Source organism: Cajanus cajan, chromosome 6, assembly GCF_000230855.2.
Source record: "Cajanus cajan strain Asha chromosome 6, NIPB_CcT2T_4, whole genome shotgun sequence".
NCBI classification, from domain to species: domain Eukaryota; kingdom Viridiplantae; phylum Streptophyta; class Magnoliopsida; order Fabales; family Fabaceae; genus Cajanus; species Cajanus cajan.
Window position 1 is genome coordinate 52,187,432 of NC_138522.1, and position 14,129 is coordinate 52,201,560.

At 31.1% G+C, this 14,129-nt stretch overlaps 1 protein-coding gene across 3 annotated transcripts; it reads right to left on the minus strand.

The window, feature by feature from the left end:
* Positions 1 to 141: 141 nt before the first annotated feature.
* LOC109809165 (uncharacterized) lies at positions 142 to 4,553 on the minus strand. 3 transcript variants are annotated; one of them, XM_020372400.3, is made up of 6 exons: positions 4,399 to 4,553; positions 1,680 to 2,865; positions 1,536 to 1,586; positions 1,365 to 1,463; positions 830 to 1,018; positions 142 to 487 (listed from the first exon to the last, which is right to left on the minus strand). In XM_020372400.3, exons 2-6 carry the CDS (start codon positions 2,841 to 2,843, stop codon positions 347 to 349), a joined length of 1,644 nt encoding a protein of 547 aa, XP_020227989.1. In that variant the 5' UTR covers positions 2,844 to 2,865; positions 4,399 to 4,553; the 3' UTR covers positions 142 to 346. The 3 variants fall into 3 exon arrangements, with proteins under 3 accessions (XP_020227989.1, XP_020227991.1, XP_020227990.1); XM_020372402.3 differs by lacking the exon at positions 4,399 to 4,553 and adding an exon at positions 3,870 to 4,311; XM_020372401.3 differs by lacking the exon at positions 4,399 to 4,553 and adding an exon at positions 3,864 to 4,311.
* Between the last annotated feature and the right edge of the window lie 9,576 nt (positions 4,554 to 14,129).

The following is a 14,129-nucleotide window of genomic DNA, read 5'->3' on the forward strand; positions in this document are numbered from 1 at the left end:
CGTTATACTATAACGAAAGAAAAAGAGCAACTTCCTTGCCCAACTTTGCTTTTCCTACCAAATCCTTATTTATGGAATGGGGAAAAAAAGTTAGGAGGAAGCCTGTATAGAACTAAAAGATTATAGCCGATGCTTAACAAGTTCCAGTCCAACAAGCCAGTGGCTTGGATTATTGTATAATGGGATGAAGATATTTGCTATGTACAAATGATCAATAAAAATAAGTAAGGAGTAACTGTATTTTGTACAGAAGTAATGAAGAAAAAAATGAACAGAAAGAGGGGGTATAAAGAAATCAGTCTCCCTCGTCTGGCCTAGATTGTGATTGTAATTGTTATTGATGGGATCATTGGGATGGGGATGGTGCCACTGATGCTTTGCAAATAGGGCACCAGTTCTTTAGCCGTAGCCACTGCTGTATGCAAACCGCATGATACATGTGTTCGCATTGCAAACTTCCCACTTCATCCGCAACCACATATTCTTCCTACAAATCAAGACAAGTTATCCAAATCAGATGTTGTACAATAATATATCAGCTTGAGAGACCCTTTTGGCAATATATTGGTCGACTTTCTATCTTTACAACGAAAAATATTAGTTTCAAATTTCAATTGGACAGAATTTGGCAGATCCTTTTGCCAACCAACATTTAATTAAGCTCTGCTGGAATCAAATACCAGTTTTTGTGATATTGTCAACCGACTACAACAGGACCCAGGTAGATCATCAATCCTAATGGACAATAAGCTTATAGCCATGATGGTGCTTAATGCACCCTGACTGCCATGAAAGGTACAAAAAGCTTCATTTAAAGAGAGAAAAATACCTGGCAAATGCTGCATTTGGTATCACTATCATCCTTATCTTCATTATCATCCTTATCTTCATTGCAACTCTCAGCTGCAATGTCTGAGGGTGAGGACTGATAGAAACTTTTCTTTAGGCATTCTGATAGTGCTTCCTCTGTCAGAGCTGTGCTCACAGTGCCCATCCTCTCTTCCAGAGCCAACAGTTGCTGTCATTTATAGAATGATTTGGGACGTGAGAACAGTTAGAAAAAAATGAAATTAAAACTGCACAATAACAAGGATAACAATCCCTTTTGAAAGCCATCTCCTGGCACTCAGCTAAAATTCAAACTATTCCCTCAAAAGTTGAAGGTACTAACAATAAACGGCACTTAAAATTATGTTAAAATCTTCCATATTGTTTTAATAGCATGTATTTTAAGAATATTTTCATCCAAATCTGTAGTAATTACTAAACTATCAAACCACAGTAGCTATTATTAGAAAAAGAAGAGGAAAACAAGCAAACAAATACTACAAACTGAATTGTAGCACCTTATGACGTTAACAAACCTCATATGACATGTTATCAATGTCCAATCGCATCTCTCTATGTGGGTCGTAGAAATTTAGTCCGGTAAGGAACAAGTTGGACTCCAGTAATCGAATTTGCTGCAAAGATGCCAAATGAAAGTATCAAATAACTGGTAGATTACGTCAAATAAACTTTTAATCAAGAACTACCTCGTGTGTTAGCTCAACATCTTGTTCAATTCTCTCAAGTGCCAACAATACCTAAATAAAATTATGAACAATTAATTTAGTTATAAACTCTCACATTAAAGACTGATAAAAAAATGTAATTCTCAAGTTAATAATGAAAATTACCTCTGCAATACTATCCATGTTGTAACGTCGTCGGAAACTATCCAGATTCATAAGAGAATGAGTGAGGCCATATTCCGAAGGAGATACAGGCATAACACCATATAACTCCTCGCTGCTAGTACTTGGTCTACTGTGAGAGCCAGGACAACTTAAGGGACTATCTACGGAAGTATGGTGTGATGCACCTGGAGCATTAAGACCACCAGAATGAGGCAAAGAAGGTATCATGACGAGGGACTCATTGGGTGACACGGGATTAGCATTTCCTTGGATAGAAAGCCTTCCCCTGGCCTGACCACTAATTGCTTTTCGAGTTCTAACTGGTGCCATGTTGCTGTCTGACCTGTCCCTGTGAGGAGTATTCCTAGACATTCTTGAATCAGAGATAGATATGCCACTTCTGGAGCCAGAATTCCGTCCTTCTAATGAAGACCCACTCATTTTCTTCCCTCTGGCAGTGGAACTACTTTCCCCTTCACAATTTCTCTTTTTTATCATATCCTTCCTTCTGTTAAGGGTTGAATCTGAAGGTGAACAACCAGCAGGAACAACATCAGAAATAGAGTTGCATCTGAGGTTCCTCAATCCATACCTACTGGTATTAGCACGTGTCACTGGACTGGTGCTTTTAATTTCTTGACCACGTAATCCAGGCTTTGGGTGAAAATTCCTCCGAGATCTTGTATTGGATACTACACTAGAGCTTCCTACTTCCATCATGACATTACCAGACACTGTATTTTCCACTCCAGCTTGAATCCCTGTCTGATTTTTTTCAGAGGGAGGAGTGAGTTTTGAAGCTTCTGATTCATCCTGTACACTACTAGTCTCAGACGTATCTGTCTCTAACTGAGATGATGATGACTTCCGAGGCTTTATAAGCGGTTTTCCTGGGGTACTAGTCTTGGAAAAAGTTCTAGAGGAGCTTCCAATTGCTTCCTTGCCAGCTGAAGAAGATTGCATTGAAGTTTTCAAAGATTTACCCTTTTCAGAAGAACCAATTTGAGCACCTTTAGGAGAGTTGACTCTGCTACTGCAGGTAAGACGACTGCAAACCTGACCATTTCGATCTCTAGCATTAGCGGTGTCTCTAAACACATGGCCCATCCCCTTTCTAGGGACTACCACCCCATCAGTGGCTCTTTTACCAGAATATTCATCCATCAATTGTGTACTTCCTTCAAATCTGTAACATGTTGGCATTGTGTATTAGATAATCAATTAATCAAAAACTTAATACATACTGTATAAGACAACAATTTTACAAGTATCTTAGTAGCAATGACTTCTATGTAGAATTCAATTCAAGCAGCAACATAAAAGACTGGTCAGACTCGGAGATAGAGACTCCACCCATAGTGCATCAATTTGGGTTCAGATACCATCAAGGAATAGGACAATTTTCCCACTAATTTCTACAAAATGTCATAAACTTGACCTGTACTGTACAATTGCTAAATTTCTTCTTAGCAATACTTTCTTTATAATCTCTGGTAATTAATTCTACACTGAAATAACATAAACTTTTATTTACTTAAAAATTGGAGTTATACGAAATATTTCATTTGGATTCTTTAAAGGGGGTGGGGGATTCAGATGAATTTAAACAAAGCCCTTACAGCAAGTATATGCAATAGTTGGAATTTTAAGTGAAAGGGGAGAAAAACAAATATTTTCAGCAATTTAAAAGATTAACCAGAGGTCATAAGACAAAGTCCTTGTTAACATTTTCTTGGTGTGTTAGGTAGGTAAAAGCAGCCTATCTCAGTGTGCACTTAGAAATCCCTTTGATTAGAAAATTCGATCAATGGAAAACATTTGAAACATTTGAGCTATTCTCATGTCAAATTTATCCTAAGAGAGATTTATTTCTCAGAATTGATTACTTAAATTTTGTAAGGTATTCCTGGTGTAAAAAAAAATATCATAATCAGGGATAAGGCAAATACTCGGATAGTCAGTTTATCACAATAACTAAATAAATAAAATCTCGTGTGGTCAGAATTCCAAGAAATATATTTGACAGACAAGCCAAGGCTTTCCACCATAGTTTTTTTCCCCCTCAGTTTCCCGTGAACCAACAGGGTGCTAACCTATCCCTATAAGCATGATTCTCTTTTAATTTATGAAACGAATTTCCAGGCAAAACAAGCCAAAAAGGAACTGAAACAGAAAATAACAAACCAATACACGATCAGATGACGATGAATCCCAGCCTTCAGAAACCATGATCAGGCTAACATTTTTCACAACGAAACAAAGAAACTCAAAGCCAATCCATTATTGGACTTCCATCAAAAAAAGGGAGCAAAACAAGATATTGTTTTTAAGAGTAAGTGAAGGAGAAAGGAAGAAGAAGAGTAAAAGAGGCGCGAATGGTCGATTCCAGAAAAAGTGGGAGAACGCCTCGTTTTGAAAGGACGAAGATTTGCATCAAATTTTCTCCACACAATCACAAAGACAGGGTCTCCGCTATTTCAGCGCTGAAACGAAGCTCAACACTAACCACACCATACTCACCCCCAAACCCAACCAATTCACCTAAATAGAAAAAAACTCCACGTATTCATCACGCAACCAATCATCTTCATCGATTCATTTCATTCTTAATACCAAAACATCACAATCAAAACTATCATCGAAATATAAACGAAAAAAATATATATGAATCGTCCGTTTTTTGAATTAAGGTTGATCGAAATTTGAATTAAGTTTCTACCTTTTGTGGTGGCTATTGCGATTGTTCTGAGTTTGAAACGTGGAAGGAAGAGAGAAGAGAGAAAGGAGTTTGTTGAAACAGAGAGAGAGAGAAAGAGAGAGAAGCAAAGTGCAGTATTGTGAGCCAATGAACCTCTTTTAATAATAATAATAATAATAATAATAATAATAATAATAATAATAATAATAATAATAATAATAATAATAATAATAATAATAATAATAATAATAATGGGCCTATTATTTTTTAATTTTTTTTAATAGTTTAGGAAACGGAGCGAAAAAGGAAAAAAAGAAAAACGAAAAGGGTGGTAGTGGCGCCGTCCTGATTGAAAAGCGAGAGGGAGGAGATCTAGACCGTTGATGGGGTAATGGTGAAAATGGAGGGCTCAGATTGAGCGTAGTGTCACACTCAAAGAACCTTGCTAGGAGCAACCAACGTGAGGTTCATTTTGTGGGCGCACGAAAGGAATGGAAAGTCACTCTGAAATCTGAATGTGAATCTCAATTCTAATTCTCACCCTTTATATTGAATCTAAGTGTTTTTAGATCTTATTCTTTAAAGAAAAAAATTTTATCTTTTTTTTTCAACTATAACATTTTTTAGGATTTTGTTATAATGTCTTATCTTTAAAAATATATCATTTTAATCTATTGGCGAAAAATATTTTTTTTTTCAAATTTAAATTTAATGTTATATTAAAAATAATAACCCACAATAATATTCTTGATATAAATTAGAATAGTTACCTTAAATGAGAGTTTTTTCATAAACCACTTTTAACGAGTATTTTTAGTCATTTTCCTTTAATAACAATATTTTTAAGAATCTTTGCTTAACTTTTTATCTCTTTTGATTTATCATTCTCATTTTTTATTTCTAAATTAGTATTTTGATGTGTAATGTATAGGTTAATATTAATTATTTTATATAACTAAAAATCATTTATATACATCAATAAATATTATATTTGAGTGTATAAGTTATAAAATTTAACTCATTAATAATTATAAAAAAATAAAAAATTGAATTAGATAAAAAAATTTAAAAAATATATCAAATAAAATTTTTAAAAATGCTCTCATACTAAATAATTGTTAATATTTAATTTATAGGAATTGATTAATTTTTATCTTTTTAATATAAATTATTATTATTTTGTGACGAAAGTGTTTGTCTTGTATTTTTCAAAATATGGTTTATTTAATCTCTCGTCACGTTCAAATTAGAAACATGAGAACTAAATCTGTAGTTTATAATATAGAATTAAAACCGATTTTGACTGAATCTTAAAAGATTTAAAACATATTTTATACAAAATTATATATATATATATATATATATATATATATATATATATATATATATTGTAAAATATTTTAATACCTCACCAAAAAAAATATTTTAATACGATTATTCAATTACAAATTATATCGTACATGGCAAGTATTGATTTCAATATTATTTGTCTTACAAATCACTAGTCAAATAAAAAATAACCCATACTGCAAAAGTTTTAAAATTATGTGTATATAATATTAATATTAAACGTGTGTACGTATATGATATATGAGTTGTTACATTTCTTTTTTCTCCTCCCCTTACCAAACCCGCTAATTTATTTTCTCTTTATTTTTATATTCCTGCTACTTTTTATGTCATGATTTGGTTTATTTAATAAATTAAATTTATTAGCCGATTGTTATTCAAAGCAGATAATATTGTATTAGTCGATTCAACTAACATTTAGCGTTCAAAAAACAAAAATCTACGTACAATTATTATGAAATTTAACTCAGATGGATTCAGGAAATGTAAAGCCAGTGCATAAGCAAGGTAATACAACTAATATTTGGTTAATGAAAGTTATTCTTATGAATTAAAATTAATCTTAATTGTAATTTAAAGATATTATGTCTATAAAAATAAAAGTTAATTCATAAATTAAATTATATTATTATTGTTACTATTTTTATTGTTATTATTACCAGATTATTATTAGATTTAGTTATGATTATAGTGATGATAATAATAGTAATAAAAATAATAATGACGATACTAATAAAAATAATAATATTATAAGATAAGTTTATAATTATGTTTTAATATTAATTATATTTTTTAATTTTAATTTAAGGGTCTTCATTTTAAAAGTTTTATATTTAAAATGTTATGCAAAACCATCATCATCATTAAGTAATAGTAAAATCACAAATATGGTAAATAATTATAATAGAAAAATATTTATCACTGATAATGAAAAAGTATTTTATTAGACAGTATCAAATTAAAGAAATAATATTTTAAATTATATAAGAAATTAGAAAAACAATTTATTTGAATCAAAATATTAAAAAGAAATTAATAAACATATTGTAAGCATAAATTACTCATCATTTCATTCGAAAGTTGTTAGTATCCGTAATTCAATATTTGTGTTTCTTTATCAAGAATCAAATTTTGATTTATATTCTTAAACATGAAATCATAATTTAAATTGATTTAAAATATGAGTTAATTACTGTTAGTGTAAAGTATTTTTAGACTGATAATCAATTATTTTTTTAATAATATTATATCATTTGCTTATTAATTAAATTAAAATAAAAAAAATACTATTAAAAAATATTATTGATTGTTAGTGTAAAAAAATTTTATATTGACAGTGTATAAATAATTAATTCTTATATTATACTGTTATACTATAGATTAAAAAAATATTATATTTATCAAGAGGTCAAACTCAATTGATTAATCAAGTGAATGAGTGTCGTAATTTTTTTTTTATATATCAGTTTGTTTTTCATAAATAAAAAACAATTATACTAGTATTTATTTAATCCAATGGTAATGAGAGCGAATTATAATTATAATTCAGTCAAACTTTGCCTTAATAAAATTGATGTATTTGTCTATCTTTGGGTAGGTTTTGTTCGGCCTTCAACGAGAGATACAGTGGCTTAAGTCAAATTAATTTGTAACAGGCATTCAACAGCTATTAAATAAAGGTTGAAATATATTTTTTTAAGTTGAATAATTTTACTCACTTAAAAATAAATTTTTAATCTATATTTATTTATTTTAATTATTTTTAATTCTTTTAGTTCAACATTATTTTTCTAATTTTTATATTTATACTTTTTAATCTTTTAATTTTTATTATATTTTTTTATAACATTGATTATTTTGTATTGACGTGATAGATATTTTTAATTTTATAAGCGTAAAAAAAATGTCTCAACAATAACATTACACATGAAAATACAAAAAAAAAATACAAAAGATCAAAAATTTTAATTTAAAATAATTTTAATAAAATAAATTTGATATAAAATACAAAAATTGAATTAATATATCTATTATAAAACTGTAAATATAGAGACTAAAAAGATATATTTTAAGTATAATAATTAAAAATAATTAAATAATATAAATATAAAGATTAAAAGAATTTATTTTAAATTATAAAAAATAAAATGTAAATTTTATTTACCTTAAATAAATATCAGTCTATTGTAAAACTCTTCAAAGTTATCTCCCGTACTTAACTACTACAAATAGTAAATATGGGACCATAGTCAAAGCAGTCAGAATTATTATATTGGAAGCTAATTATTAAAGTTTGTTTGAGAAAACGTAACAGTGACTTGGTCAATCATAGTTTAGTTTGAAATTTTTTTTTTTTAAATCTCTTAAAATAAACAGCTCGTCACCGTTCTATATATTTTTTTCTACCACAAATATCAGTAAATCATCATGATTTTGTATTTCAGAAGGTATATTGATGAATTAAGAAAAAAAATATTTAAAATATGTTTAAATACAAATTAAAAGTTTTTTTATTAAATAAATAATTATTTTTAATAGATAAATTTTATAAAAAATATATTTTAAACTTATATTTAAATAATTTTTTATAAATTACAAACTCGGATTCTAAGTGATGTGGAGCTTTTGAAGAGATTAAAAGAGTTAGAGCATCTCTAATGGAAGTTGCTTATAAGCAACTTCCTGTGCCACATCACTGCCACATCAACTCTGACCTACTTTATGGGTTGCTTAAATTTTAGCAAAGTTACTTGTAAAAGTAATTTTGTTAAAATTTAAACAACCTATAAAATAAGCCATAACTGATGTGATAATGATGTGGCACGGGGAGTTGCTTATTGCATATGCTCTTATAAACTAAAATTTAGAGGAAAAGAAAAAGATATGGTAAAGTTTGACTGGTTGCATGTAAGCCAAGTGTGACACGGGGAGGGGATGGCGCATGCTCATTCCTCCACCACTGCCACTTGCTGATGTAACCCTTTGTTGTTTTTTATTTTGGCTCTTGTTTGTTAGCTCAAATTTTAGATAAGATTAAGGCTATCTGGCTATGTAGCATCGATCATAGGCTAATTAATCAAGAGAAGGGTTGCAGAAGAAAATCCACAAAAGAAATGAGTGGGGTAGGCAGTGTCCAATTTGGACCGTTCAATGCATTCAATACTCAACAATATATATATGTTTAGATCAAACCAAATAATAATGGACAAATTGGCTTCGTCCACTATGGTTGGCCTTAGCCACATACGCATAGTTGTTGTTATTGGTGTGCTGACTCGTGAGCCTTTAAGGCCAACCCTCAACTCGTGGGTTTAGTTTAGCTAACACTTGCACCAACAAAACCATTGCTTCAAGGCCAACATGTTTCCTTCTGCTTCCACGAATATTTCCCACCCATTAACTCCAAATTGTATCTAACACCTAAGCCACTTACGTGGTTAACCCATAACAATGGAGATTTTCCGCTATTTCAGCTACAAAGAATTAAAACAACATCAAATCCACATGACAACCTATGACCCAATAACAAATTAAGAACAAGAGTTGACACCTTGCAATTTCAAGAAATCAACCATACCAAGTGTTGGGTTTAATAGGGTAACATGTATTGCATGTGTACGTTTAATGAGTTTGTAAGTTTGTAAATAAACGGTTATGCCGGCTAATTGCTGGTATTTATCAATAAAAGTTGTGAGGCCATGCCTTATCAATGATGATACAAATAGAGTAAACCACATGTCTTTTTCTAACTATAAAATTTTTTCTTTCTTCAATTACGTGTGAATATTTTATGATAAATGAGAATGGACTTTCTCGGCCATTAAAAAAAACTATATATATAGATAGTGACCTTTCTCAATTATCACATAAACGACAACATTAATGAAAAAAAATATGGAAAAGTATATTGGAGGCCATTTATACGGTGATACTGCCAAATGCAATGGCACCACACCTATACGGCTTAACCGCGTAACCGGCCATATTGCATAATCTCTACTTGGGCTCGGCCCAACAAGTTAAAACACAGTAGAACAAAAATAATATATTCTCAAACGGGAAAAATAAAATAACAATACTGTTAAAATTTAGCAAAAGTGTGTCGTTAGTAAAAGTTGACCGACTTTAGCAAGAATATAAAAATTTATATCCTACTAGGTTATTCAAATATTAGTAGCATTGTTAATTTATTTTAATTACAAAAAATATGTATCTAGATAATCCAGTATATTCCAAACTAATAGCAACAATACAAGTATATTAACAGTGTGCTTGATTTATCGTCAAAAAGTTTTAAACGGCCGTTGAAGGTGAAAGTAACAAAATGTTACTTCTCATTTTTCTACTTTGGAACGAAAGAATTCCCATTTACATCATTTTAAATGATAATCCAAACAAACACTAAAACTTAGGCCATGCTTAGATATAAACTGAAAACGCATTTTTGAAATGTACATTCCCGAATTCGAAGACACAAAATGAAGAAAGAATAATGTACTGTTTTGAGGACAAACACCAATAACAATATACCACCAATAATTTCCGAGTTGGTCGTGAGGATACACGCTGAAAAAACTCGGGTGAGAATAATAATATACCACTCTTTTATAACTCTTTCACCACATATTCAACTAAAAAATAAAATCCTTGATGAACTTGTTTTTTTGCCCGGCATAATCCTTGATAAACTTGTTTTTTTGCCCGGCATTGTTTATTGTTCTTTTTCTGTCTTTTGTTGTGCTATTTACATCATTAGAATTTTTGTATTTTTTTTATCATATAAATTACTAATCATTTGAATTATTATCATTTGCTAATAGAGGGAATATTGAACCAATTCAATTCAAATCAAATCAACGTTATTATATATATATATATATAATCAATTTTGTTTTATAAATTACAAAATATCAGTGTAACTTTTACTAAGTATTATATCAATCAATAACTTTATATTAAATGTGAATTTTGTAAATCCAAACATTAGATTAAAAGTTCATATCACTTTATATGTTTATATCAAATTTTGTTAAAATTGAACAAGAACTTAAAAGTAATTAAAGTGTTCATATTTTAGTATATTTTGAAATGAATATATTACATTAATTTTGTTTTATAAAAATAAAGTATCAAATCATCCTGAATTAATATAAAATTTTGTATATATGATCTAAGAATAAAGAACTTTAAATCTAACGGTTTGATCTATAACATTCACATTTAATATAAAGTTATTTAGCGGTGTAATACTTAGTAAAAATTATACCGGTATTATTATAACCCTCCATATATATATATATATATAGAGGAGGGTTCAAACGACACCGGTGTAACTTTTACTAAGTGTTACACCGCTCAATAACTTTATATTAAATGTGAATTTTAAAAATTCAACCGTTAGATTGAAAGTTCATATCTCTTAATCATATATGTCAAATTTTGTTAAAATTGAACAACAATTTGAAGGTAATCAAAGTGTTCATATTTTAGTATATTTTGAAATGTATATATTACGTCAATTTTGTTTTATGAGAATGAAGTATCAAATCATCTTAGATTAATACAAAATTTGACATATATGATCTAAGAGATATGAACTTTCAATCTAACGGTTGAATTTTTAAAATTCATATTTAATATAAAGTTATTGAGCGGTGTAACACTTAGTAAAAGTTACACCGGTGTCGTTTGAACCCTCCTCATATATATATGTATTAGAATTATAAAATGTCCTACATTTACAAGACTATTTCTTAATATGGAAGGAGAGGATCGAGCAGAATTTGTTCCTAAGGTGCTTATAGGTTGAAGCATGCATTACTACAAAGTTTTATTTTATTTTATGAAGATATTGAAACTTGATGTTTTATTTTATTTTTGGACATGAGAACAATGTCATTATTGTTACGATGAGTGCATTTATTTGAAAATTTACAAGTAAAATTTTAAATATTAATTTTTTATTTGGAACTCTTTTATATAATAATAACAATATATTCAAGTTAATTATATTTTATCAAATATTTCATATTTACGTATTTAAAAAATAATTATAAAATATTAATATTAATATATTAATAACTTTTAAGAATATTATACAATAGTAGTCATAAAATAACAAATGTGAAAAAAATTTATATTCTGTTATGTTTATTTTTTTTATATTCAATCAATCATTAAATAGAATAGGGATATATATGTAATTAAATATGTTTTTTTTTTCTTCTGTTTAACAAGTTTTTTTTGGTAAATTGATGAATAAACAAAACAGCAAAAAAGAAAATAAACTAGACAATGTCCATAGAGGACATGACGTCCAAATCTACTGCCTCAAGAACGAAAGTTGGAGCCTTATGCCAAACCACGTAGTCGACTGAGCTAGAGGCTCCCCAACCCGCTAGAGTATGAGCCACCTTATTTATCTCCCGAGGAATCCACCTAATGGAAATTAGCCAATTTCGTGATAGTAATTCTTTTAGAGCTCGAACCAAGTCTGCGTAAACCTGCCACCTCTCCAAGCTAACGAGGGATTCGCAAGCCTCAATTACCTCTGCACAGTCTGTTTCACAAATGATGTTTCTAAGCCCACATTCCAACAGAGCGATAATCCTTCTACCACCGCTGTTAGTTCTGCTTTAAACGGGTCTCCTGTACGAGCGAAATTAGCAAAACCAAAAAGCCACCTCCCCACGCAGTCTCTTATTACCCCTCCAGTGCCCATCAATCTTGTATTAGGTCGCCAACTACTGTCTGTGTTGAGTTTAACATTAGGATGCTCAGGGGGCATCCAAGATGCATTTTCCTCCCATAATTTGCGATGATTTAAGAACACCATATTCGCAGCCACATCTGCCTTGATCTGACGCACCACATAAGGAACTGTCCAACGGGTGGTACTCAACACCATCGTGTTTCGGAGTCTCCAAACCCACCAAGCTATCAAAGAAAGCCTTTCTGCTTGAGGGTGGAAAATAAGAGACTTGATCCAAGACATGGTGCAATTCATAGAAAAGAAATCTACAGGGGTATCTCCTGTCATCTCCCAAACATTATACGATATCGGGCAGTCGCGGAGAGCATGAAGACCATTCTCACGAGTATGATTACAGCGAGGACAAGATTCTACCATAGTGATATGACAGCGAAAACGTTTGCTATTGGTGGGGAGGGCATCATGCAACCCTTGCCATAGGAATATTTTGACCTTCTCTGGAATTTTGAGGCTCCACAATTTCTTCCATAATGGAGGAGAAGGCTCCGGACCGTGAGGGAACAAATAGTGAAAACCAGATGCTACAGAGTAACAGTCTGTTGTCGTGCCAGCCCAAGAAAAGGAATCTTGTTCGCCATTAGGAAGTGAGGGAATCTAGATATGGCAGATTCGTTCCTTCCAAAGTGTAGGCAACGAAGTAGCAAGGTTGTCCAAGCACCAGGAACCTTGTGACCAACAATCCCCTACTTTTAGATGAGAGTCACTTATATGTACGTAAGGCACTACCTGACTTAAGGTACCCGTCCCGAGCCAATTGTCAAACCAGAGAGAGGAGTTACCAGCACCAAGATTCACTGAATAACCCATATGAAGGATCTGAAAGGTTTGAATGATGCTTTTCCACACATAGGAAGAGCCAGGTTTCTTACCCACTTGCCACAAAGTCTCATGTTGTAGATATTTTGCGTGAAATAACTGCACCCAAGGCTTCTCAGGGGAATGCAATAGGTCCCAAACTAGCTTCCCGAGAAGTGCTATATTTGCCTGTCTAGCATCCCGGATGCTCAATCCACCTCTATCTTTTGGGAGAGTGATTAAACCCCAATTGGCTAAAGATCAGTAATGATTCCCGGCACGAGTCGACCACAGGAAGGATCTACTCATCCGGTCTAGTTCTTCACAAGTGGATGTTGGTAACCATAGTGTCTGCATAGTGTAATAAGGAATAACAGATATGACCGAACGAGTAAGGCACAACCTCCCTGCTTTATTCAACAGCTTACATTTCCAAGAGTCTACACGCTTCCTCACACGGTCAACAATAAACTGGAAATCAGCTAACCTGGCCCGCCCTTTGATCATTGGAATGCCTAGGTACTTGTCGATTCTAGACGTGCAAGATGGTTTGGAGCTCATCCACCCTATTACTGTCAACCTTCTTGGAAGCCACAAAACAAGACTTGGACAAGTGAACGTTTAACAAGTTTAAAGACATAGTAAAAACACATGATTTCATTCTGTTGTTACTAAATACAATATAAATACATTATTATTTTATTTCATTCCGTTTTATCTCATTTCACTATCAAACGTTACCAAATAAATTAAGTAAATTAATGAAAGTTATATAAAATAATTTATATTAAATAAATCAAGTAAATTAACGGTGATTAAAATGAAGAAAAAAAAA

Excerpts from the sequence above, each read along its gene's own strand:
- LOC109809165 (XM_020372400.3), bottom strand. The coding sequence starts at position 2,843 with ATGGATGAATATTCTGGTAAAAGAGCCACTGATGGGGTGGTAGTCCCT. Across the intron at positions 1,019-1,364 it reads TTGATAACATGTCATATGAG|CAACTGTTGGCTCTGGAAGA; the intron begins GTTTGTTAACGT and ends TATAAATGACAG. Across the intron at positions 488-829 it reads CCAAATGCAGCATTTGCCAG|GAAGAATATGTGGTTGCGGA; the intron begins GTATTTTTCTCT and ends CTTGATTTGTAG.